Here is a 27,057-nt window from a genome sequence, read left to right as displayed (position 1 = left end):
ATGTTCTCAGTCTGTCCTTTTCCTTTTGACTTAATGACCATCCCCCTGACATGCAAAATTTTTCTTTTTATGTCATCACAGATTTATGCTTGATGGTTTCCTTGGGGTCAAGGTTAGCAAGGTTTAAGATTATAATATTTTGAAATGTGTACATTTTTTTAATGTTTACTTGTTTGCTTTGAGAGAGAGGGAGAAAGAGAGAGAGAGAGAAAGAGGGAGGGAGAGAGAGAATCTCAAGCAGGCTCCACACTCAGCATGAAACCCAATGTGGGGCTCGATCTCACGGCCACGAAATCATGACCTGAACTGAAATCAAAAGTCACCGACTGAGTCACCCAGGCACCCTGAACTGTGTACATTATTCATGCAAAACATCTAATTCAAATATTTCAGTTTATAATATAAAATTAGTTATTTAACTTTTTTTTTTAATGCTTAACTAGTGAGTCCATTCCCATTGGTTAAACATCCCATCTTTTCCACATTGACTGAGATGGCTCCCTATGTATCCATAGTACTCATGTGTACAAAACCTGTTTGTTTTTAAATGTTCTCTTCTGTGGCATAACATTTCTATGTATTCCTACAAAGCCCCATATTCTTCTAATTACTGAAACTTGCAATAGGTTTTAAGTCTGGAAGAGCATGGCCCTTCTCATTTTTCAAAAGGAGGGGTTCTATTTAGCACCTTTATTTTTCCAGGTGAACTCTTGTAAAGTTTCCCCAAACATTTTGTTAGTACTTTGATTGGCATTGTGTTAAATGTATTCATTAATTGACATCTTTACAATATTAAATCTTCTCACCTCTCCACCAGCTGGAAGTATTTTGGCCTTCCTCTGAACTCCCTTAGCACTTTATACCTTTTTAAAAATCCCTTTCTAAACTATACCCACCCAATTTTTCAAACTTGAAACCTGAGAGCTGCCTCCTCCCCTCCCTTCCCCAACCTTCACCCCATCCAATCAATCATCAAGTGATGCCAACGCTACCTCCTAGATTCCATCCCCTTCTGCCTGTTCCCACTACTGGTACTCTGGTCCAAGCTGCCATCATTTCTGGCCGGAGCCACCACACCGGGCTCCGGCTGACCTCCTTGAATCCACCCTGGCTTCCAAGCCATTCTCAACAACTCAGCCAGAATGATCTTTTAAAAGGCAAATCTGATCATGGCACTCCCCGGCTTTAAAATATTCCAATAGCTCCCCATGGCACTCGGGGTAGAACCAAACGATCAGCCCCAACCCTCCCTTTCCAGCTCGACGCCAACCTTTCTTCAACTCATTCTTTCTTCCCTGTTCATAGTGGCCATCATATATATCCCATTTTCTTTCTTACTCCAGGGCCTTTGCACCTTCTGCTTCCTGTGTTTGGACTGTTCTCAGCTTTCCCCATTATCTCAGTTTAAGAGGGTTCAATTTCCCAAGCATATGTCCCCAGCATCCTATGCAACTCCTTTTTAGGATTCATCACATTTGTAATTACTTGCTCAAGTTTCCATGGTAATAACCCTGATAGTAAAAGTTTCCATGGTAATAACCCTGATAGTAAGCATAGGAATATTATTAGTAATAAATACTTTTTTTTTAATTTTTTGTGTAACGTTTATTTATTTTTGAGACAGAGAGAGACAGAGCATGAACGGGGGAGGGTCAGAGAGAGAGGGGAGACACAGAATCGGAAGCAGGCTCCAGGCTCTGAGCCATCAGCCCAGAGCCCGATGCGGGGCTCGAACTCACGGACCGCGAGATCGTGACCTGAGCCGAAGTCAGACGCTTAACCGACTGAGCCACCCAGGCGCCCCAGTAATAAATACTTTTGAATAATAAGATATAGTCGCTCCCCCTCCCAAATGCTTACATACAGAGGTGTTCTAGACCTGGTTTCCACCAGCTCGTGAGAGCAAGCTGTTAAATTTTCAGAAACTTTGTGAGCCAGCTGATGTCATACTGGTAGCTAGAAATCACCCACAGTCAGAGTATTGCACCATGGAAATCAGCAAATACTACAAACCCTACTGCTCCCTCCCCCTGGCTTTTCCCAGAAGAGCCAATTGTGAAACTTTTACCAGCACGCCACTGTTTCCATGCCCCATATTTTTAGTCCTCACCACAGCTCTGTAAGGTAGGCAGCCCGTTTTGTAGACGGGAAGGCTACGAAGTGAAGTCACGTATACAAGATTTCAGAACTATTTAGAGGCATCCAAGCAGCCCAAGCTTAGAGCATCACTGGCTTATCTTCACATCACTGCACCATAATGAAGGAAGGATCCTGCTGGTCTGACTCATCTACAGTGTCCCCAGCACATGGCACAGTGCTAAGCACAGCAAACACGCTCCACCAATATTTGCTTCCTGTGGGGTGCCTGGGGGCTCAGTTAGTTAAGCATCTGACTTTGGCTCAGGTCATGATTTCGTGGTTTGCGCGTTCGAGCCATGCATCAGGCTCTGAGCTGTCAGCCCAGCCTACTTCAGGTTCTGTGTCTCCCTCTCTCTCTTCCCCTCCTCCACTTGTGCTATGTCTTTCTCTCTCTCTCAAAAATAATAAACATTAAAAAAAAATTTTTTTAAATATCTGCTTCGTGAATAAGTCGATAAAATCTCAGCACATCAGGAAAGCCGAGCTATTGGTTAACAATAATTGCTAAATAAAAGATGCCGGGCAGGATGGCCAGAGACCTGAGTCCTTATTCTGACTCTACCTTGAATTCAAGGGGCCACTGGGAACAAGTCACTTCTGCCTGGCTCTCAGTTCTCCCATCAGCAAAAGAGGGAGCTTGACCACGTGATCTTCAATGGCTCATCATCTCTACCGTTCTTGGAATTTACGAGTAAGATAATATCTATTATTTTCATGGTTATGTGGGCTCCTCTTTGCCAAACACTTTGTTTCCACAGGCTGTGGATCACGGCCTCTTCTATTCTGTCTGGCAAGTTCCTACTGTGCTTTAGAAATGTCACTCCGTTGTCACCTCCGGGAAAGCCCTCACTGCTTCCCCAAAGTCAGCCACTCCCTGCTCAGTGCTCCATGCGTTTATACCTCTTATGGGACTTAAGCCAATCATCATAATCTCCATGTGTTCGTCTCCCCTTCTAGAACTGTAAGCTGCTAGAGACATACTGAAATTACTGATTTGGAGCCTTGAGCATAATTTAGAGCTGATGTTTGTTCAGTGAATATATGAAGCGCATGGATACCTGGGTGGGTCCCGCCCTCCGAGATTCAGAGATACCTGGTCTGGGGCCCAGGTGTCAGTGACGTAACGTGCAGCAAAGGGTGAGGACTTCTGCTGCAGAGACAGTTTTCACATGTACACACACATATGCGTGTACAAGCACACAAGCCCTGGTTCCACACGTCCACAGCCTCCCTGAGGATTGATGTCTTTCATTACTTCACAAGAGAGCTGAGGATTGGCTGCAGTGTGATTGCTATTAGTCCTACCTGTCCCCTCACAGGCCGATGGTCACCCATATACAGTGAGGATACTAGAAAAAAACCAGAGATGCCAGAGTCCTAAATGTGGCAAGTGCCCCCAAAGTGAGACCCATTCCTCACCTGACTCTGGGGACAGCCCACATTTCTGCTGCCCTCCAGCCCTACCAACCACTCCTTCTCAGTCACCTTCACAGGCTCCTCCTATCACCCCGAGCCCTACCTGCTGGTGCTCCTGAGGCGCCATCTTGAGACTTCTTCCATCCCGTAGCTACACTCCCTTCTGTGGCCCTCTCATCCAGGCCTTCAATCCTGTCTGGATGCCGACTGCTTCCCTGTTCAACATCCTCCGTGTCTTCCCATTCAAACCCCTTGCTCTATGCGCCCTTCCAACCTTGTCTCCCATTGTCCTCCTCCCCCCCCACCAATGCTACTCCAGCCACAGGCATTCATGCTTTTCCCTGATGATGCCAGGCTTATTCCGACCTCTCAGTCTAGAATCTGTTCTCCGCTTGGGACGCTCGCCCCCAATTCACTGAGAGTCAGACACTGTGCTAGAGAACACTGAAGAGCCAAACAGAAACACAGGCCTGAAGAGTTCCAGGCGCAGAGGGAAGGCAGTGTGAATGGAGACGAGAGAAAGTGAGAAAGATACGGAGGCAGGGGGACAGCTTTGCACACCTGTGATACAGGTCTTCACTCAACGTCCCTTCCTCACAGCGTCACTCGCTGACCACCTCACCCCAAGCCCTCCCTCATTCTCTATCCCTTACTTATTACTGTTGAAATTGTATCACCTGTTTTCTGTGTTGTCTGTCTTCCCCTCTAGAAGTCAGTTTTATTAAGATGAGGGATTTTCTCTTGCCCATTTCTACATCGGAGAGCCTAGACATGTGCCAGGCCATGGTAGGAGGCATGTAAGAAACACTCATTTAAATGAATGAGTAAACTGTGTCCCTCTGGGGGCGAGAGCAGCAAATAGCTTACTGTTCCTGCAATAGACTCTTCCGTAGACACACACACACACATACACACACACACACACACTAACCCTGAGAGAGAAAATTCAAAGGTGGAATTTTAAATAAATAAACCTAAAAATTACTCTCCATCTACTCCTCATTGATATCTAACCAGACACTTACACATAAACGAGAATAGGAGGCTAGATCCAAGCGAGAGACGAGGACGCTATAGAATACGATTAGAATTTCGTAATGTGCCTGATACATTTTTTCGGTTCATATGATTCTTTCTCTACACCCTTTATTTTCTCCTTCAAAGTACAATGTCCTGGTTGATCTTCCTGCCTTCAGTCATTCCCCTGATTGACTCAGTCTTTATATCAACAGCATTTGTTTTTCTTACGATAACCCCGTTGAGTTACTCTCCCTTGCCTGGGAACACTTAACGTTGTCTTACAAATCAAGCCCTAACTCCCATACGAGGCGCTTTTTTTTTTTTCATTTTTTAAAAAATTGTGGTAAAACATGCATAACAAAATATACCGTCTTAAACCATTTCTGAGGGTACAGTTCAGGCGTGTGACATACACTCACACTGTTGTGCGACCCATCTCCAGCATTCTTTTCATCTCACAAAACTGAAACTCTGTACCCATTAAACATCAACTCCCATTCTCCCTCCCCTGACACCCGATAACCACCATTTGATGTTCTGTCTCTGACTTTGACCACTCTAGGTACCCTACAGGGCTCTCAAACTGTTTTATGTTTTCCTTCCCTCCCCTGCGTGGCTCATGTGGGCTAAGTTCTGGTCTAAGTTCTACCTGCGTGCATTGCCACAGCTGTAAACCAGCCCTCTCTTCTCCAGACACCTGCTCACCTCACCCACTGGGCCTTAGCATGTGAGATTCCCATAGCTGGAACATTCTTCCTTCTTCTCTTTGCCTATTCAAATCCTCCCCACCCTTAAAAATAGTCTTTGGGGGCACCTGGGTGGCTCAGTCAGTTAAGTGTCCGACTTCGGCTTGATCTCGCGGTTTGTGATCTCACGTCATGATCTCACAGTTCGCGGGTTCGAGCCCCGTGTCAGAGCCTGGAGCCTGCTTCAGATTCTGTGTGTCTCTCTCTCTGTCCCTACCCCGCTTGCGTTTTCTGTCTCTCTCTCAAAAATAAATAAGTAAACATTAAAAAGACAGTCTTTGATTTCCATCTCCTCCTTGAAAACCCTTCCTCCTACTCTACGCCACACCAAACTCATATTCCGTTCATCGGAAACACTAAACATTTTGAATATTCAAATTCCTCAGCTCTTCTGTGCAATATACCATCCCTCCTCCAAAAGTTTCTACATTTCCAAATAGGAAGCATGTCTTATAAGTCATTGCACCTTCCAGGTAGAAAAAGTAGACACAAAGTAGATATTCAACAGATACCAAAATAATAGATAATTTCCTCTTCCATAAAATTTTAAAATACTTTGAATCAGTCTGTAGTATCATTGGGTAATTTTTATGAATCTTTTTCTTTTTTTTTTTATTTAAAAAAAAAAATTTTTTTAACATTTATTTTATTTTTGAGACAGAGAGAGACAGAGCATGAATGGGGAAGGGTCAGAGAGAGGGAGACACAGAATCTGAAACAGGCTCCAGGCTCTGGGCTGTCAGCACAGAGCCCGACGCGGGGCTTGAACTCATGGACCGCGAGATCATGACCTGAGCTGAAGTCGGCCGCTTCACCGACTGAGCCACCCAGGCGCCCCTATATAAATCTTTTTCAAGAAAATTTAGTCACAGCCAGCAACTTGGTCTATTTTTTTTTATCTGATTGCTTAGACAAAATTCCATTCTAGGTGGTTCCAGCTGAGTTAAATCTATGAGGATATATACTCATGAAATGAACTCCCGTGATCATCTCTCAGACTGTTGAGAAACTGCTTGCATAAAATAAACTTTAGAATCAAGTCTGCATTTCCCCAGTCAATACCTATCACCCAGTCCACTCTTCCCACACTAGTAGAAAGGCCTAGAAAAGGTAAAATCATTATAAATTGGAGACACTGGGAGCTAGAGCAAAGGTGAACCAGGAGCCAGTCTCCCTTGGATCATTTTCTCACCCACCTGTGTAAATGAACCTCCCAGGAGCTCCTTTGCAGAACTGCTTGGATTTATAAGATAATGTCACTTCCACTACTCCAGGGATGTGCCGGGGAGGAGTCTGCACTCGGATGGCATGAGGAGTTATTAGCTGAACAGGCAGGGAAATAAAATACCTGTTATACAAGTTAACACTGAGGATATGGAGAACAGGAGCATCTCCCTCAACAACCCCCCGGGGCAAACGGGCTGTACTCACAGTGGTCCAAACGCCCCAAACGCCCTGTCCCTGTGTCGCACGTGTTTCTCTCTCCCACTCTGGAATTTCCTCGCAAGGTAACCTGTCTGGATCCTTGCCTCCCCACCAGGGCTGCTCAAGTCCCACCACCCCCTGTATTCACTCCCTCCCTGCTTCCTACACTGCCACTCTCTCACATCGTGATTTGTCACTTTCCATATCCAACCCAGCACTGTACTCGTCTTTTTGTAATGTCTTGTTGGTTTTCTCATTATGACAGTGGAACATACCTACTTTAGACAATTTGGAAATTATAGAAAAATATAAAGTAAAATATTAGCATTGCATAACCCAGAGACAGCCACTGTTAATCTTTGGTGCGTTTCTAGCATTTTTCTATGGATGCATGTCGTGTAATTAGATTTTATATCCGTAGACCTTGTTATCCTGAATTTTTTTTCACTTACCATTATAGCGGAAGTACGATCCCCTCTCCTGTGTCATTAGAACTTTGTCAAAACCTAATTTTTAATAATGGATTTTAACCATTCCATTATTCAATATTTAGGCTATTCCTAATTTTTCACCATTGTAAACAACGCACAACAAATATTTATCTTTTTAAGGGATTCGTGCCTACAATAAACTGTGGTTTACGCATCTTTTAATTCTTGGTGACTCGCTCATAGCAGGTACTGAACGACAGGCAATCACGTTTTTGCTGATGATCCAGGAATTACACTTACCCAAATCAAAACAATCTTTGGGCCAAAGAAAATCAGGGAAGCAAGTTGCCTTTGCCTACCTCACTCCATACAAGCATGGTCCCAAACACCACTTGGAGGCCATCAAAGAAGTTGTCTCCAATGATGATGACCATGGCTCCTCCTGTGGTCCAGCCTTCGCTCGGGCTAATGGCTTTGATGCAGGGGGTAGCTAGGAAGATAGGAAAGGAAAAGTCAGGGCTGTCCTTTGATGGTTGAAATTTAGAGTTTTGGGGATTGGCTGCTCTTGAAAGCTGTTGGTTATTTCAAGTTCAAGTTGAGCTTTGCTGACTTGCCATCATTCCCTAATTGGTTGCTGGTTTTCACCAGGTCATTAAAGCCTAATGAGTTGACCACTATATATGAAAACGTGGAACACTTAGCTAATTGTGCAAAGGGTGTTTTTAAAACCCTGTTGTTTTCCCCCATATTTTTATAAGTTGATCACACTAGAAATGTGTAAATCCCTTTTCTCTCCCCACCTCCTCTGCCCCAAGATGTTAAGATTTACAAGGCCTGTTAATGTGCTAGCGAGAGGAGAAAGTAAAATCTATCATAGTTGAGTTTTTTTCTGGCTCTATTAAGAGACAATTTCTAATCAGTTTCCTAACTTTGTAGGAAGGATTCCGCCCCCCCCCCCCCCCCCTTCTTCCATATGTTCAAGGCCTCTGGACTTTACATCCCAACAGGAACCCAATATGGTTTTCAGGCCATAACTAAAGTCAATCCATCACTCCATTTCCAAAGTTGACAGGGTCAAAGGTGGAGGAGAACTTTGGCAGGACTCCAAAAACATGAGCCCCCTTTGAACAGCCAGTCAATCACATCCAATCAGTCAAAAGAAACTGGATGGGTTCCTAGTTCTGAACCCTGGGATTTTCTTCTCCCCTTTCAATGCCCACTGTGGGAGAATTAACACCACTCCAAATTCTTTACTGATTCAATCATTTTCTTTCAGTTCATTAATTCCTATTTAAATTGATACAAGACACATTTTAAGGGCCAAGCTGGAGCGGGGGCTGGTGGGCAGTACACAGCAAAACATCACAATAAAATAGTAGCCTAGGTTAGCCATTCACCCCCTATAACAAAGCCTTACCCAACCCTGGCGAGTTGGGGAGTGTGAAAGATGGAATTTACTTAGGTATTTGTCAGTTATCTTCCTTGATATGCTTTAATTTTTTGGACAACTTGAAGTTGAACAGTTACCAGTATTTCTGACGACTCTAATGCACATGGAAAACTACCCAGAGCAGATCGTGATTTCTTCTTGTCCAAGCAAACAAAAATCAATTAGTGTCAATTTCATTCTGCGCATTGTTTTGCTTTGCCCACAATCTGTTTAAGGGTACATCTGACACTTATTCATACATGTCTGGCAAGGTAACGTTCCTGTTTAACCAAGATGTCATAGGCCCACGTTTGCCTGAAATGCCCGTCTAGCGAAAAGAAAAACACAGAACTGGATGGAGGAGACGGTGAGGCATGGGGGCCCGAGTGTGGGCTGGGACGTGTGTGGCGTTGCAGCAGAATAGGCAGGCATCCGTGTTTACAACTTCACTTAAAACCCACATGATCTTGTGTGCTTTCTCCGCTCCGGCTTAGACATAAATGGAAAATTCAAGCCAGGACAATTGCGGACATCTCGACCTGTGTGCCGTTCTCAGCCCAGACAGCGGGCAGCCCTACCTTCTGACGGGTCCAGCCTTCTCGCTCGCCGTCCATGCTTGGAGTTGTTATGAACAAACATGTTGTCAGAAACAGCCAGCACGTGTCCATCCACATTCACCGTTGTTGACAACACGACCTGCGTATTTCAGGTGAAAGTGGGGCGGGGGTGGAGTTAGTTGTACATGAAGTAGTAGAGGCCGTAGCATACTGATCTGCCAGACTTCCCCATGGCTAATGAGCGACGGAACAGAATCTTGGGCCAGCGCCATGCCCTCAGCATCTCAGCAGGCCATCCCCTCATAATTATGGCAGAGCCTTCTGGAGAAAGAGGCCACCCGTCACTCGCGTGTTGTTACGTATTTGCACGCAAACCACGCCCAGGTGATGAAATGGGGAAACTGGCCATCCGCCTGCTGGTTCTAAAAACCTCATTCTCAGGAGCGCCTGGGTGGCCCAGGAGGCTGAGCATCTGACTCTTGGTTTCAGCTCAGGTCTTGATCTCATGGCTCATGGGATTCGAACCCCCCTTAAGGCATGGACTGCCAGCGTGGAGGCTATTTGAGGCTCTCGGTCTCTCGATCTCTCTCTCTCTCTCAGTCCCTCCCCTGCTCTCACTCTCTCTCTCTCTCAAAGTAAATAATAAACTTTTTTCGAAAAGATAAATAAGAACCTTGTCCTCTACCACAGGACTTGGACAATCGTTCCCAGCTGACCCTACATCTGTAGTCACACCAAGGAGCCGATTGTGTGTGCTCAGGAAGTGAAGATCTCAACACCAGTGGGGAGGTCATTTCTCCCAGCTTGGAAATGGGTTCTCCCACTTCTAGCGTGTGCTAAAGCAATACTGGGCACCAGGATGCTTCCCCGGGGAGTGGTCTGCGGTGGCCCCGCCCACTCGAGAGCTGCGGCAGAGATGCTCTGATCTTTTGGTGAGTGGATGAAGAAGCTGGAAGTCAGTGTTGAAAATGTAGGACAGTCGGTAAATCTAAGCAGAGGAAAGGGAAGGGATGGGTGTGGAGTAGTGGAAGGGCATGGATTGGGAATGAGATAGAACTGAAACGCCACACCTGCTGTTCCCCAACCTTGTAACCTGGGACGAATTACTTCACCTTGTCTAATCTCTTTTTTTCCTCATCTGTAGAACATACACAATAATGCCTGTCTCAAGGGCTGAATAAACAGAGGAAGGATAAGGTGAGATATTTTTCATAAAGCGTTTGGGGCAGGGCCTGGCACATGCCAAATCGGGATGACGTCCGACCCTAATTGCCTCACCTCTGCCTTGTTTGACCTGTCAGTAGGACAGGTGACATTACTCAGTGAGCCCCTCCCATAGCGTAAGCTCCGGGGAGCCTCTGGAAAGGCAGGCACACAGGCTGGGTACCAAATTTACGAGGCAGGGTCCCTACCCTTAAAAAGCTCACTCTCAGGCTAGAGAGATATGGCTAACACATCAAACCAATAGCATACGAAATGAAATCCAATTGAGTTCTATGTGTGTGCCTTAGATCAGGGGTGCAGGGGACATTCAAGACGAGATCAGTCAAGGCCAGAGCAGTTGGGAAAGCATAGCAGAGGTGGGTGGATTTGAGTGCACCCACCACCTGCTTGACCCAGGAAGATGGGCCATGCTAGACATGAATCTTTTTATCAGTTATGCATGCAATTATTTTGAGAAAGTAACGCGTTATATACATATTCATGCATATGTATAGACCTCTTGAGGAAAGACATTGAATAGGTACATAATGAGGAGCCGTATTTAAAAATGACTCTTCTGTCTACTCCCAAATTAAATTTGCTGATATTCTACTGGTAATTTTTCTGCACACCCCTTCCTTCCTTATTAAATGAAGGGCGGGAGGAAACCTTGACCCTGCCTTATCTCTAATATGAAATAAGATTCATTAGACGGCACTTAAAATTTTCCACTACGAATAATTTCAAGCAAACAAAATAAACAGAATAGTATAATAAATCCTTTTTTTAAGTTGAAGCTTACATACATTGAAATGTACAAGTCTTTGCTGCACAGCTTCCACAAAGAGATACATTCAGGTAATTCACACCATATCAGGACAGTGAACATTTCCATCTCCCCAGAAAGTTATCTTGTGTTCCTTCTCAGTCAGTCCTATCCACTGCCTAACCCCCACCCAAGAAAACCCTTCTGAATTTTTTTTTACCTTAAATGGAGTTTTAGATGGTATCTTTAAAAAATTTTTAATATATATTTTAATGTAATAGGGTTCAAGCAAACCCCCATAAGCATAAGTCCACAAAATATTTCACCTAGCCTGGTGCTGTGGGTATGACAGTGGCATATAGGAATTTTCCAGGGACATAAGTGGGCTTCAGTCATTCATCCCAAAAGCCTACAATGAGCTCCTGCTACGTGTTGGGTATTACATCAGGTCCTGGAGATTGAAAGACAACAGAACGTGTTCCTAGTCAGCTACGTGTCCTTCCCACACTTCAGCTCCTCACTTGGGAGTGCACCACAGGTACGGTGTCCCTGCCTCTCTGTGACATCAAAATGAACTTAAAGGAACCTTAGTTGTCACTCAGAAAATTATCGTCTATAAGCTCACAATTCAGGGATGCAGCCTTGTCTAGCTCCGGGTCTGTTTTTAACTGTGCCCAAGTTAACACGTTAGGAGTCTGGGGAAAGTCCTTCCAGAAAGTTCCTATCGTACGGTGGCCACTGTAAGAGGTAGACACCCATCACTCTCTCACACGTGCGCAGAGGCACAAGTTCTTATCAGGACAAGCATAAAATGGCATCATAGTCAAAGGAAGAGAGAAACTAAGTCTCCTAGCGCGGGGTTAGAATGAACACGGAGGTTGAAAGCACTCACCTCTGTATACGCTCGCCCTCTGGAAACAATAGAAGGCAGAGGAAAAAAAGAGGAAGCGGACCACCCTTGTAACTTGTGTGTGCGGATGGGTTTTCAAGGACATGGCTGCCACCTGTGGGAAAACCTGAAAACGCAAGGGTGCTTCTGGCTTTAATTGCCAATGAGCCGTCCTAGGCACAGTGAGGGGAACTGTAGCCTGTCTGAGGATTATGTGGCCAGAAAGAGCATTCTCTCTGAGACCACGTTAATTCATTCCACAAGCTTCTTGTCATACTGTACTGTAACGCTGCTCGTGCGTCCCTGCCACAAAATGTGGGGCTTTCTCGAGCCAGCTGATTTCATCATTGTGCATTTGGGTGGAGTGAGATTCAGTTCCAAAGTGAACATTTCCCGAATGACATACCCTGATGGTTCAGATGCACTTCATTATTTTCTATTAACAATGGAAATAAATTTTAATCTCTTGCTGGCTAGCGCTGGCCTCTCGTGACAGCAAGGGAATTAACCTGAATTATTTCAGTGTCTGCAAAATTTATTACAAGATTTTAAATTATGTCCAAATGTATGTGCGTGTGGGTGTGTATATATATAGATACGAGGCAAGTTCCCATTTTTAATACTCCAACCTATCTTAGACTGTGAGGTATCTAGGAGAGCCTGTCAGTGAAACGGACTTGGCAAAATGTCGAGGACTTAATGTTCAGACTCCACCGCGTGAAACCAGACATGTTTGTTTGTTGCTCTTGTACATGGAGGCACACGCCGATATTGACTTTTACGCACATTCCCTCTACTCCTGGAAGCAAACGAACCGCATCGTGGAGGCGAAGACGCGCTTGGTTCACCGAAAGCTTCGAATTTAACTTCCTTCCCTGTTTTCTGGTGAACGATGACAACACCGATATTATTCTATTCAGACAAGTTAAAGTTTCTGAATGTTCGGGGACTAAAGGAAGTAGAATGTGCATTCCAGCATCGCCCCACTCCCAGGCCTTCCCCTTCCACAAGCCAACTTCTTTCCCCTAGTGAGTATTTCCTGGGTCACGAAGGCTGACCTTTTCCATCTGGAATCAATCAGTCAACCCCTGACAACTTCCTGAAACACCTCACTCCATTTCCTGTTCTCTCCCCCTTCTCTCTTTTCCCCTGGTTAGCTTCACTCTTCAAAACTGCAGGCCACAGCAGCTTAATGTTAGAGGGTCAGACACAGTTAGACTCCAAAACACTACACAAGGACACCTTTGACCTTCAAAAATCTTTACATCTTAGCTAAACAAATCAAGGTCAACATTTCTTACCATTACCTTGTTAACTATTTGTATGCATCTCTGCCAACGATCTTCTGATCATATAACCATCAATACTACGTGCTATCTCAGGCTCATAAGCTGATCTGTTTTAGAAGTAGCAAACTTCGGATTGACAAAGGATTGCCATTTGGAGGTTGCTGAAACTGAAAATCACGGGTATTATGGCAAACCTATGGAGAATACGGCCTACAAAAGAGCTTCGATGTCTCATCAGTGTCTCCGACCACCTAAACCTGATACCTTGTCTTTTCTGAAGCTGTCAGGCTCTCTTGGAACTCCCGTTCTGCTGGCACAGCCCGAAAGAATGCCAATTAGGAATACAGATGTCCATAATTTGTGTGGGATGGACCCCCGGTCTTAGCTGCTGACATCGTGACAGCTTTCATTTGTTTCTCATATCTGGTGTATCTGTATTTTAGCTCAAAGCTCTCAAAGGAAAGCCTGCAGATCTGAAACCCACGCTACTGTAAATTATAGCTCTCCCCAACTGAAACATTTCAGTTCAACCCAAAAGCAAAAACTAGCATATTCATGCAAATATTATTTATGACATGGCACTTGTAAGACAAGTTTCCAAGAAAGAGAAGTAGGGATCCGTTGAAATTGTTTGCATTTAAAAAAAATTTTTTCAATGTTTATTTTTGAGAGAGAGAGAGAACGCAAGCAGGGGAGGGGCAGAGAGAGAAGGAGACACAGAATCCGAAGCAGGCTCCAGGCTCTGAGCTGTCAGCACAGAGCCCAATGCGGGCTCAAACCCACGGACCGCAAGATCATGACCTGAGCCAAAGTCGGACGCTAAACTGACTGAGCACCCAGGCGCCCCAAAATTGCTTGCATTTTTTAAGTGACAGTAGCTTTGCACTTCTCGCAACTCCCTATTTTGCGCCGCGTGATCTCTAAGTTTTGGTGAAGCCAGATCAATATGCACAGACCAACTGGAGAGTGGCCGTGTGCGTTCCGTTCTGAATCAGCCAATTAAATGGCAGTTTTCGCTACATGAATAAAAAGTCTGTATCTCCCCTTGAAAAGTACGAGAAAGTTGTAAGAACAAAATTTACAACTGTGTTAGCAATCTGCTAAAAGTACTCAAGAAAACTGATTGGCTTCCTCAAATTATATTTTTCTTCTCATTATCTAAAAGTACTCCCATGTCCCTCGTTCTAATAATTTATACAAAGCAGGAGCTGAGCTGTAAAGAGGTCTTTCCTGCCTATACAAGGCCACGGCGGGAGTTACCCTTTAGGTGGGCACATCCATTAACCCGTACAACCAATTTGCCACGAAAGGAACTGTCCCTTTGGTATCAGAATGATAGCATGCAGCCTGGGAACCTTTACCAACCTGATTTATCCCCACCCTTGAGGTATTTTTTATGTCTCACTCTGAGACGTCTTCGGCTTTTTGGAACATCACGCTTTTGGTTTTCTTTTTAACATCTCTCCTTCTCAAAGCTCTAACTGTATGGCTTCGTTGAATTCGTCAAGTCAGAGGAACGACCAGCTTGGATTCTACCCCCAGCCAGCCTTTCTCAGCTCCCACCCAGGTGTTCCTACAAAGGCCCTAAGCCTCACACAGGAGGGTGAAGGAAAAAGAGAAGTCAAAATGAAAAATGGGTGGAATGACTACACGATCTGCTTTTTGAAACAGACGAGAATCCTAGTGTCTGTCGTCATGAGAGAATAATTACACTGGTTAGAAACCTCCCCATATGGATCAGAGCTCCTGCTTTGAAAACACACCAGATTCCACCATCAGTCAGACACGTTTCCCCTCCATTTCAGTGAGGGTCATGCACCTTCTAGCTGAACGCGGGGCCTTTCGTAGTTTAATCTCAGTAAAGCTACACTATGTAGCATTTATAGCACACTCAAGGTGGAGGGCTCTCTTATACCTACTCACAAACACGCGTCCACCAAGCTACATAAAATGGCCTCGAAAATTCCTGTTATTTTGCCAAGTATGGAAAAAAATTCTTTATGACATTTTACATCTGGAAATGGAATTAAATTCATGATGTGCTTTTCCCTTATAACTGTTCAGTTGCTATATATGTTATTTCAGCTTTCCCAAAGCGTAACTATTATGTGGGATTTTATTTTCCACCTGTGGTAGGAGGAAAGAGACATAGAGACCATTAAAGGGACAGAGAAAATCAAGACAGACTTCTGGTTGTGGTAGGCAACCAAGTCTGGAGTCCACAGCACGAGAAAAAAAATACTCCACTGGTGTTTTTATACACTGGCTAATTCTCACATTCGACAAGGGGACTCTGATGAAACAGTTTTGTCTAAGCCTCCGTTAATTCAACCCAGGCTAACAACAAACAATTGGCTACTGAAAATTGTTTCTCCCCACCACTTTACTCTTGGCACACGTCGTATTTTCAAACCAGATTTAAAGACCAGATTCTTCTTCGTTACTGGACTCCAGGGTCTCCAAAATTACCTTTAAACACCTACCCCACAAGTATGGATTTTGTCATCTTTTTTTTTTTTTTTTTAAAGGAATTCCCAGAATTCTTAGCAATCGCTGCTGTTTCGTATTCCCTAAGGCTAAATTTTCTGTTCAGTTAAGGATCAAGTGCCGAAGGAGAGAACACAAAGTTGATTGCTGTTGAGACAGATGTGGGGCATTGTGGGACTGCTTGCATTAAAGGAGGGGGGACCATGGCATTAATGACATAACTCCCGAGAAGACACTTGCTGAAGTAAGAAGACAGCCCTGTTTTTCAAGCAGCCAATGGTATTTTTTGACACTCCCAGTGACATTTCCAGTGACACTCCACAGCTACACGCAATGGAGACTTAAAGAAAACATTGTCACGGCTCCAAGGAGCTTACCAGGTAGTTGATGAAGCATAACAAACACTACACATAATCAGAAAAGATGACTATATAGTAATGCATAATCGAGGACCAAATTGGGTGGCCGTTGCATACCCTAGGAGTCCAAAGGTGAGAAAAATTAACCCGAAGGCAGTAACCACCATTTTCATCAAGGACGTGAAACTTGAGATAGGCCTTGAAGAGCTGAAAAAGTTTGGTTACGTGACTTGAGGTTACTGAAATCATGATTCTGGAACTTAAAACAAAACAAAACAAAAAATCTAATGGGCATAAGTGCAGTAGTGTGCCAAAGACAGTTTCTGCTGGCATATTTTGCAAATTTGGCTTAGGATGGCTGTCTTTTAGAGCCTGTTTTTTGGTTTTTTTTTTTTTTTAAGAATTAAATATGTACAAAAATCAAGCGACAATTTTTTTTCCAACCCACCTTTCGTGTCATTGGGGAGCCTGCTTTACAACTAAATTTGCCCCATCTCAAAGGTCAAAGACACTTGCTGCATCCACCCTACCTCATTTTATTCCATCGAACCCATTGCTTTCCCCGTCCAAAACGTACTCCGAGTGGGATGGTTCTGGTCAAGGGCTGCATTTTACTAGCAAACATTTGGAGAGCCACAAGGGAGCCTTAACATATTTGATGCAGTTCTCGATTCAGTTGGGCCATTTTCTTCCACCAAACTCTGCCCACCGGGGACCTCATGAATCACCTGTCGCTCATCAAAAGCCAGGAGCATGCAGTCCCCATAAGCAGCTAAAAATCTACGCACTCTTATTACAAAACTAAAAAAGCTTTGCTTTCCGGGAAGTTCTGCATCTGATTGTTCTGGAATGCGTTCAGAGGTAGGTTTTAGGGCCCAAGCTTGAGTCTCCTAAAATGCTGGAGCATTTAAGCTTTGTTTCCACTTACCTGAAATTTGACGTGTCCTTTTCCCAAAAGTTATACAGAGAGCTACTTGCTACCACTTCTCTCCCTTTTCTCCCCCAAAGAAGTCAAAACACATTCCCTATGGGGGTTAGTCAAACCTTTATCCGCCTGATTCTTGTCCCCATTTGAGATGCCAAAGGTCACGCGTGGGGGGGGGGGGCAGCAGGGTATCCTGCCAAGCAGAGAAAAGCTTGAAGCGACCCACAGAAAGCCTTCCCTGAGCTTAAAGCACTAGACTGAGGGAAATATCCTCAGCCCCTCAGAGGGTTTTTTTTTTTTTTTTCTGACTCCAGATAGATAATTATTCTTTCCTGGACTCTCTGGTTTATTTTACCACCAGATCATGGACTCACCTGTTGATTAGAGAGGCCATAAGTCAAGTGATTTTCATTATGAGCTTTAAACCTGCTACTCAGTAGCCCAGCAACCTTCCAAGGGTGCATGAGATCACAGAGCAGCTGGGGGAGCTCTCGAATTGAAAGATTTGAACTGAAGAAACCTGCAGGCAGCTGGAGCTGTATTAAATTTTTACCATTTGGAGTTCATTTAAACTCTCGTTTCCCTCTTCAATGGGTGTGAGAGAAACATTCAACATTTTTTATTTAAGGAAAATAGATGGTGGTGCCATTAAAACGTTTTATATAAGAACTGGGGGGTTAAGAAATCGTAAGGGTTTGTTGGATGGATCCTGGCCCTGTTCCAAGACATGAGCAGCCCTGCCCTTCGCTCATGCGTTGTTTAGTCACACAGACTAAGGGCTGACGCCCAGCTGTGGGGATTGGGTGTCTCTGTCATCCACATTAATTTCCCGGTTGTTCCTGGGCAGTAATGACTGTATCCGGGCCCTAGGCCTCTCACATTATCCAGCTACCACAGCGATGCCAGTCAGGGCTTACGCGGCCTCACTTCCTTTCTTCATTCTGATGGAGGAGATCTTTCCGCCTTCCGTTCCCTTCTCTCCACATCTCTTCCTCCCAGGTCTGGCAGACCTAGATGTATCCTCACAAGGCACAACCCTTTCTCTCACCCCCTCCAAGTACCCCTCAAAATCCCCTTCTGGCAGGCCCATCCCGGGATTCTGTGAAGATCCCTATAAACAAACAGGAATCGACTTAGCACTGATGTCCTTCCCAATCTGGCTCCACGATGACTTCCCTTTCGTTAGAAATGTATGCCCGTGCCCCTCCATATATCTTGCCCGTTTGTCTCTTGAGGCCACAGGTGGTGAGACCTGTCTGTGTATCTTTCTCAGTCCTCCCCCTGGAATCAGTGTATAAGCAAAAGTTATGATTTTGGTGGACCTGATCCAAAAACGGAATAATTTAGGGGTGAACCTGAGGCATACGGGAGTCACTCAGAAAAGTTCAGCAAATGACAGTAAGAGTCTTTATCCTAACTACACGAAAGCTTTAGGTTTAAACGAAGGAGTTCATTTCATATTATGCTCGGGTGAGAGATATCTCAAGGCACATGCTACTAACTTCAGAATGACTAATGGACAAGTCGGTGCTACCTATATGATGGAAAATACTGCAGCCCTCTACAGTGATCAGGCCTGTTTATTTTTTTTTTAATTTTTTAAATTTATTTTTGAGATAGAGAAAGAGCATGAACAGGGAGGGTCAGAGAGAGGGAGACACAGAATCCGAAGCGGGCTCCAGACTCCGAGCCGTCAGCCCGGAGCCCGACGCGGGGCTCGAACTCACGGACCGCGAGATCGTGACCTGAGCCGAAGTCGGACGCTTAACCGACGGAGCCACCCAGGCGCCCCTGATCAGGCCTGTTTAAAACAGACTCCTTTTTTAAAAAAATGTGGTGGTTTTTTTTTTGTTTTTTTTTTAAATTTATCTATTGAGAGAGAGAGAGAACACGAGCAGGCGAGGGGCAGAGAGAGAGAGAATCCCAAGCAGGCTCCGTGCTGTCAGCGCAGAGCCTGACACGGGACTCAATATCACAAGCTGAGATTCATGACCCAAGCAGAAATCCAGAGTCAGACACTTAACTGGCTGAGCCAGACGCCCGACAACAGAGTCCTCGTGAGGCAAGGGGAAATCATGGACACCCAGGCCTTTAAGCTTCCCAATATCAAATAAGTAAGTGATCTGCTGACGTCAGTGTCCTCTTACAGCTGATGCTCTAAAAAACTTTGAAAACTACACGGAAGAGTATCCCCACCGACTGCTATCATAACGGCAGGTATCGCTTACTTCTACCTCAGCTGGCCTTGACCACACCACTGGGTTCTGACAGTCAGGGCGAAGACAACTGGCCTCATGCTGGGCCCTGTGCTTTCAGGCAGGTCACTTGAAGGCCACGGGGAAGCAGAACTAAGCCATGTAAATCACTCATTTACCATATTTTCCCTGTGTCTCCCCTCCCCGCCTCCCCCGCCCCGGGGAGATAAGTCTCTAAAGGGCAGGGAATTGTATCTGTTTTGCTTGTTGATGTATCTCTAGCACCTAGGATAGTTCCTGGCGAAGAGAATTTCCTCAACAATACTGGTTGGGTGAGTGAATGAAGGAGGGCATCTATGTTTTCACTACTTGGAGCAGAAGCAGTCCGCCTGTCTATGAGAATGAGCTGGCAACAATTGCCCTGATTGTTATCAACTTCCGTGCTTTCAAATCTGAATGGGGGAAACGGCAACATATTTCACTTCTCCTTGTCTTGGCTTGATTTGCTTCTGGATTTGCCAACTGCCTGCTCTCCACCCACAATGCAGCGAAATAAAGAATGGGGTTCATCACGTCTAACAGGCCTGTCAGCTTAAACGAGGCACAAATTTCTTTTCCTTTTCTTCACTGAGCTGTTAATCTGGGTGTTTCACCTAACTGTTCCATTTCAAGGAGGGCAGAAGTGATTTTCTGCACGTATGGTCCATGGATTTAGATACGTTGGGGACCACAGATATTTTTACTTTCCCTTTCTTCCTGCCCTTTTTTTCTTCTCCCTCTTAAAAATGTATCTGATAACGATTTATTGAGCTCTGCAGAATGGCTGGCATTGTGCTAGGCATTGGGGAGAAATACAAAACTTAAGAAGACAGAGCAGTTACCCTCAAGCAGCACAGTCTCAGACAAACAATAATGGCAAGACAATGTGATCGATGGTATAGTAGAAGCATGAGAGAATGGTATGATGTACAGAAGAAGGAGGCAAACACTCTATCCGGTCAGGAAGAGCGAGAAAAATGCCTCACAAAGGAGGTGACACTCAGGTGTAGTCTCTTTTTTTTTTAAATTTTTTGAAAAATCTTTTAATGTTTATTTTTGAGAGAGACAAAGCGTGAGCAGAGGAGGGGCAGAGAGAGAGGGAGACACGGAATCCGAAGCGGGTCCTGGGCTCCGAGCTGTCAGCACAGAGCCCGACGCGGGGCTTGAGCCCATGAACTGCGAGATCGTGACCTGAGCCAAAGTCAGAAGCTTAACCGACTGAGCCACCCAGGCGCCCCAGGTATAATCTCGAAGCATGAGCAGAAGTCACAAATCAGAGAGAGGTGAAGGGTTCTCAGGCAGAGGGGTGACTGTGTGGAAAGGTTCCAAGTAATATTCCATGTCACAGAAATCAGCGAGAGGTGCCTAGTGAGTGGTGGGTATATGGAAACATCAGGAGATGTGCGTGACAGGAGCACTGCCTGGTGTATCTATGAAGAAACTATTCAGCCGTTTAAAACCTGAACTTCTGTCTAGATACTTATATTCTAAGCAGAGGAGTGACATGTTTTCAAAGTTAACTTTGGCAGTAGGGCTGGGGATGGACTAGACAAGGAAGGAGTAGAAGCAGGGACCTATCGCAGTTGTTTTCAGGAGGAGAGACAGATTCAACCGATACTTGGGTGGAGGAAGTGATACTTCAACGATAAATGAGGAGGGCACAGATCCAGAGAGGAAGTACTGAGATCTGCTGTGAACATGTGCTCATTAGTGACACAAGAGAAGATGCCCAGGAAGAAGGTAGAGTGGTAATTCTGCAGCTCCAGAGAAGGGTGAGGTCTGAGGACAGGAATCCAAGAGCCACCTGGGAACAGATGGCATTTATAAGAGAATGGGAAAATTCATGAGGGAATTCCCAAGTGAACAGGTCCTCTTTGTAAGGGTTAAATGGAGGACGGCCATTTGGTAGATGAATTTCATTTCTTTAGATCAGGGGTCCATGGAACCCTAAGAAACATTTCAAGAGGTCTGGCCACACCTGATATTTTAAGTAAAACTTGGTTTAAATGTAGCTTTTGGTGGGGAAACTATAGCTTCTACCAAATTCTCAATAGGTTGTGAGCCAAAAAAGGATTAAAACCTATTGTGTTTTGATAAATAGACATATGTATTTGTATAGGTCCAAGATACTTAGGACTTGAACTGAATTAAAGAAAGGTTTGTTTTAGGTTAGAAAATGAATGTAATATAATGGTTTTGTTCTCATGTGCTCATTTTTGGAAAAAGAATTCGGTTCCACCAGTGTTTTGGAGACAGAGGAAAGAAGAGGGGTGAGAGAGGAGAGGGAGGTTGGTTGGCGTCGTGATTTGGTAAGAAGAGATTCATATTTTTATTCTGTTCAGATCAAATCTCCACAAAAGAAGGCTTCAGATTAAATATGTTTGACTGATCACTTAACAAAGTAGAGAAATGAAGTAATTGTCTGTATGGTTTAAAAGTGTTACCTTTGTCATTCTGAGTAAGATATGTATTTCAGAAATTCCTAAGTCACCATTCCTTCAGATCACAACCCGCCCCCCGCCCCACCACCATGATTACCTACAATCTCTGGTTTGGTTCCATATGTTGAACTTGACCCAAGTCTCCCACTTGACCCTGATAGCCCATAGTCATAGTTAAGGCTTTTCTCTGTGCAAAGAGTATTCATTGAAGACTATACTCTTAATAGAATCTGAGCACAGTATAAAAATTATCATTTCTTCGGGGCGCCTGGGTGGCTCAGTCGGTTGAGCGTCCGACTTTGGCTCAGGTCACGATCTCGCGTCTGTGAGTTCAAGCCCCGCGTCGGGCTCTGGGCTGATGGCTCAGAGCCTGGAGCCTGCTTCCGATTCTGTGTCTCTCTCTCTCTCTGACCCTCCCCCTGTCTCTCTCTGTCTCAAAAATAAATAAAAACATTAAAAAAAAATAAAAAATAAATAAAAAAAATTATCATTTCTTCTTTGCATCAAAGAAAGAACACTATCCAAAAAGAGAAAAGACAATGATGGAATGAGAAAAAATATTTGCAAATCAATTATCTGATAAGGGCCTAGTATCCCACATTTATGTGTGTGTGTGTATATATATATATAGATATATACACACACACACACATATATACATATATATATATATACAAACACACATAATCACAATAAACTATATTTTATATGTATATAAAATATAAACCCACAGAACTCAACAACTAAAAGACAAATAACCCAATTAAAAATGGACAAAGGATTTGGAATGGACATTTCTCCAAAGAAGATACACAAATGGTCAACACGCACATGAAAAACTGCTCCACACCATTAGCCATTAGGGAAAGACAAATCAAAACCACAGTAAAATACCACTTCACCTTCATAGGATGGCTAGAATTAAAAAAGAAACAAAGAAACAAACAAAAACCAGAAAATAACAAGTGTTGGCAAAGACATGGGGAAATTGCAACCTTTGAACATCACTGGTGGGAATGTAAAATGATGCAGCCACTGTGGAAACCAGTTTGGCAATTCCTCAAAGAGCTAAAGATAGAGTTAACGTATGACTCAGAAATTCTACTCTTAGGTATATACTCAAGAGAATTGAAAACATATGTTCTGTTCGCACATGAAAAAACTTGCACACAAATGTTCATAGCAGCACTATTTATAAAAGCCTAAGTGTAGGAACAACCCAAGGGTCCGTCAACGGATGCACAGATAAACAAAATGCGGTACATTTTTACAATGGAATATTATTCGCCCACTAAAAGGAATGGAGGACTGTCACGGGCTACAGCACAGATGAGCCTTGAAAACGTTATGCTAGGTGAAACGAAGCCAGACACAAAAGGCCACAGATTGTATGATTCCAATTCTATGAAATTTCCCAAAGAGAAAAATCCACAAGAGACAGCAAGTGGATTTGTGGTTGCCAGTGGGTGGAGAGAAAAGAGAATTGGGAGGTGTGGGGTTTCATTTGGGGATGATGAATGTTCTGGAAGCATATAGCGGTCATCGTTGCACAACACTGTGAATATACTAAAGGCACAATTTAAAATGGTTACAATGATGAATGATATGTTCTCTCTGGGGTGCCTGGGTGGCTCGGTCGGTTAAGCATCCGGCTCTCGGTCTCACAGCTCATGAGTTCAAGCCCCACATCGGGCTCCACGCTGAGAGTACACAGCCTGCTTGGAGTTCTCTCTCTCTCTCTCTCTCTCTCTCTCTCAAATAAACTTTTTAAAAAGGATCAATGATATGTTCTCTGAATTTTAACTCAATAAGAAAATACAAAAGAAAATTGCCAATTGATGTTAGCACTACCCCCAAAATAAGACAATAAGAACCCACAAGCTTAAAAAAAATCTTTCTCGTTCTTTGCAGAAGTTAAATATTTTCACATGGGATGAGAACTCGCCATCATTCTGAGATCAGCAATATTTATTCTGACCCTGTTGAAAGCTCAGACAAGTTAAAACCCTCACTTAGTAAATAACCGAAGAAGTAGAGGAAATATGAGCATGCGTTTGCTTAGTGGGTACGTTTCCAAAATTTGAGAAAAATAAAATGACAAGGCTTTCTATTAAAAGCCTCTTCACATTTATAAGAGCATTCTCAAATGCAAAACTCTTTGGAAGTGATGGTAGTGAACAGGAAGATAGGAATGCAAACTGCCAACCTCTCCTCCCCACTCTGTTTCTTGGGGAAGTGAAAGCCAAGGTCATTCTGGTCATCGAGGTACTTTGGAATTCTTTTGCATCTCACACTTTTTTTGGACTGACATGCTGTACTATTGCATTTGGAACACGGAATACCATAAACTTCCACCTTGCACAATCCTCCTTGCGTGGTCCCCAAGAAAGCTCACTTTATTTCCATTTGTCTTCACGGCATACGGCAGGGGAAGAAATTGTGTGATGGAGAGGAAGAGAGGCTGGTAACAGTGTTCAATAATGCGCAAAAAGTGGGCCAGTGCCAGGAAGATAGTTCGATAGCCATCAGATGGTGGAAAAAAAAAAAATGACAAGAATTTTCTTTTTTTTTTTGCAAAGTAGTTCTCTCACTGTGTGTGCACCCACCTCCCGTGGCGACTCTTTAAGGACCCTGTTCCTAAACCCGAGAAGCTCTCTGAGCCTCGGGCGGGAGCAGCGACATGATCTGTGCCGTCCAGCGCAAAACGAATACGCGCAGCCCCTTGCTCAGAAATGATTCAGGTTTTTCAAAAAGTCAACAGCAAAGCGCGCACCTAGCTGTTGTACACAGTGCAAACCCGCGGTCTGGTGGAAGGGGTTTGAGCAGACAGACGCTCCTGGCTCCTGGTTCCATCACATCCTTCCTGCGATTAGAGGCAGGTCACTAAGGCCCTAGAACCTCACTTTCCTCCCCCAAAACACGAGTTTAATAATCCCCATCCCTTCCGTTGCTGCCGGATTTTTTTTTTTTTTTTATGTCTCAAGCTTGAAGGCTATTGTCTAACGTGTTTTCAATTTTTCCACGGGGAAGAGAGCGCTGTATGTTTCGCCGGGGTGTGAATGGCAGGAAAGCCTTTTGGTGGATTAAATATGGGTCCTTCAAAGATTAAGGAAGGGGGCCGAGGGGGACTGCACTTCCTCTCATCTCCTAGCTGACACACTTTGCCTCTCTCTGTGTTTTTATTAGCTCGTGTCCTCAGTACATCAGTGGCAAGGGTGATGAAACCGGTGGCAGATTTAACTGCCAGGCAGCTGGGTCACTGCCCCGTGGGTCTTGTTGTCATGCTGCGATCTTAAAGTGACCACGGCTGTTTGGGCTGCTGCTTTCCCAAAGGCTCCGAGAGAGACCACTGAATAGTTAATCGGTGGGAAAGGAAAGGAAGAGGCTGTTGCTTGCAGAAAGCACAGAGAAGCTGCTTTGAAAAATCCCAAGGTGGCGGAGTATCAAGAACACGGTTCCTGCTGTGGGCAGCTGTGTGTGCGAAGGGCAGCCTGAGGGCTTAAAATCAAATCTCCAGCACGGGTTGGTGCCCCTCCCCTGGGGCCTTGGCAATAGAGGCCGAGGGCCTCAGCACTACAAAATGAAGAAACCCTCAATGCTATGGGATGAGGGTGATCATTTAGAGTTATCTTTATTGTTAGCAGCATCGGTGAATAATGTTTTCTAAGGCAGAAAAAAAAACAGAAGAAGAAGCAAGTGCTAAAGACTGGGAAAACAGGATGACTTATTTAACAGGAAAGAACCGCAGGCCCCTTACCTGAAACCTTCTCATGTCCCTCGGGTTTCCTGCTGTTTTCAAACAATTCTGATTGCACTTGAGGAAAAATTTGAGAAAGAATCTGCGAAGAGAAAGCAACGTGTTACACTCCGGAGTAAACAGTTTTTAAGAGAAAATAGATCTGCATTATATTAGATTTGATTGGAAAGCGATTGTGTTTCAAAGTCTGGGGAATTTCAGCCAGCCGCCTGGGAAGGAACACCCTGCCCCAACCCACTGCAATTTGCAAATTTGGATGTTTGCAATCCCACGCCGGCTCCATCACCCGTTGAGGATTGTGAGGTGGCTCCCAAGCTGGGCTCCTGGTTGTATACCCGCCCCCCCACCCCCGCCACCCCCAGCCCGAGTTGCAAGGGCGCTCTGTCTCCCAAAAATAAGCCTTCCAAGGCAGCAGTGACTCCTGCCGCGCAAAGATGTCTTGCTCCGGGGTAAAAAAAAAATGGCATGACTTCACCCAGAATCCTGGGGTTCCTCACGCATGTGGCTTTCCGCGGGCCACACACACCTTCACGCTCGCACACCTCACACGTATCCCCTCACCCACAAAGGGCCCCTGATATTTTTAACCAATGTATATAAAAATCAGAAAACGGTATGTTGCCATCCAAAGGCAGATCGGTCTGTGCAGGAATACACTGGGGTTTTTATGATTAATAACAAGTGTGAATGTCCTCTCAGACCATCTGTAGATTATCCCGAAAAATACAAAGGCGCAGCATAATGGTCTCAGGTTATCATTCATAAGGCATATTTTAAAGCCCACAGCCTCTGAAATAAACTATTTGTGCAGGTTTAAAATTGGGAACCTTTAATCAGACAAGGACATGGAACAACAACAAAAAAAAAAATGGCAGAGGTGGTCTTTTCAGCCATTTACCTATTTCATGTTTTGGATTTTGTTTCAAAACACAATAAGTTTCTCATTTATTTCACTTGCAGAGTCCTTTTCCTTAAAAAAAAAAAAAAATCCAGCTTTTGCAGTGTTAAAGTCCCAGGTGAGCTAGGCCTATTTCCCTTTCTGTTACTATGACAACGAAATTTTACCGCAGTCCCAAAGTCCCTCCAGAACTCTCACATCCATGCCTTGAATTAGAACTTTAAAGGAAAAGATATACATTTTTTCCCCAGGATTTACCAACAAAAATAAGTGGAAATCAACAATGCTTCCGAAAATTCTGTTTTAAAGCAACGGCTGGTGAGATGCTCTCAGGGTGACCTTCTGTTTATTTTCATTTTTTTTTAAAGAATCACACAAAAGAATTAGAGTGTGCTCCGGTTAATTGTATGTAGCACTTAAAGAAAAAAATAATAATAATAGCCCTAATGGAAAGATAAGCAGTACAGGATAAAGGAGGAGAGAGTGGGAACTGTATTCTGCACAGTGTTTTCTGTGTTGGAGTCTCTTTTACTCTAGATTCGCTAAAAATATTTGGCCAAGTGCTCCTGACCCCTATCTATGAATAAGGTGGGGTGTGAATTTGGAAATAACAGCTAAATTTTTTTTCGTTCTGTTATGACATCTG

The 27,057-nt window shown here is 44.3% G+C and overlaps 1 protein-coding gene across 8 annotated transcripts in view; it reads right to left on the bottom strand.

Moving 5' to 3' along the window:
- Positions 1-27,057, bottom strand: part of EBF2 (EBF transcription factor 2) — a 192,002-nt gene that overhangs the window by 32,174 nt on the left and 132,771 nt on the right. For 4 of the 8 annotated variants that reach the window (XM_042934520.1, XM_042934523.1, XM_042934526.1 and 1 more), the window contains 4 exons: positions 25,514-25,595; positions 9,185-9,302; positions 7,537-7,667; positions 6,518-6,644 (listed from right to left, as the gene is read on the bottom strand). In XM_042934520.1, the coding sequence (XP_042790454.1) occupies positions 6,518-6,644; positions 7,537-7,667; positions 9,185-9,302; positions 25,514-25,595 (458 nt within the window). Of the gene's footprint in view, positions 1-6,517; positions 6,645-7,536; positions 7,697-8,883; positions 8,888-9,127; positions 9,140-9,169; positions 9,303-25,513; positions 25,596-27,057 lie in introns of all 8 variants that reach the window. The other 4 variants (XM_042934522.1, XM_042934525.1, XM_042934521.1 and 1 more) reach the window with 2 other exon arrangements.

Source organism: Panthera leo, chromosome B1 (assembly GCF_018350215.1).
Source record: "Panthera leo isolate Ple1 chromosome B1, P.leo_Ple1_pat1.1, whole genome shotgun sequence".
In the NCBI taxonomy this organism is placed as follows: domain Eukaryota; kingdom Metazoa; phylum Chordata; class Mammalia; order Carnivora; family Felidae; genus Panthera; species Panthera leo.
Note: the sequence above shows the minus strand (reverse complement) of the source record. Positions and strands in the feature narration are given on the sequence as shown.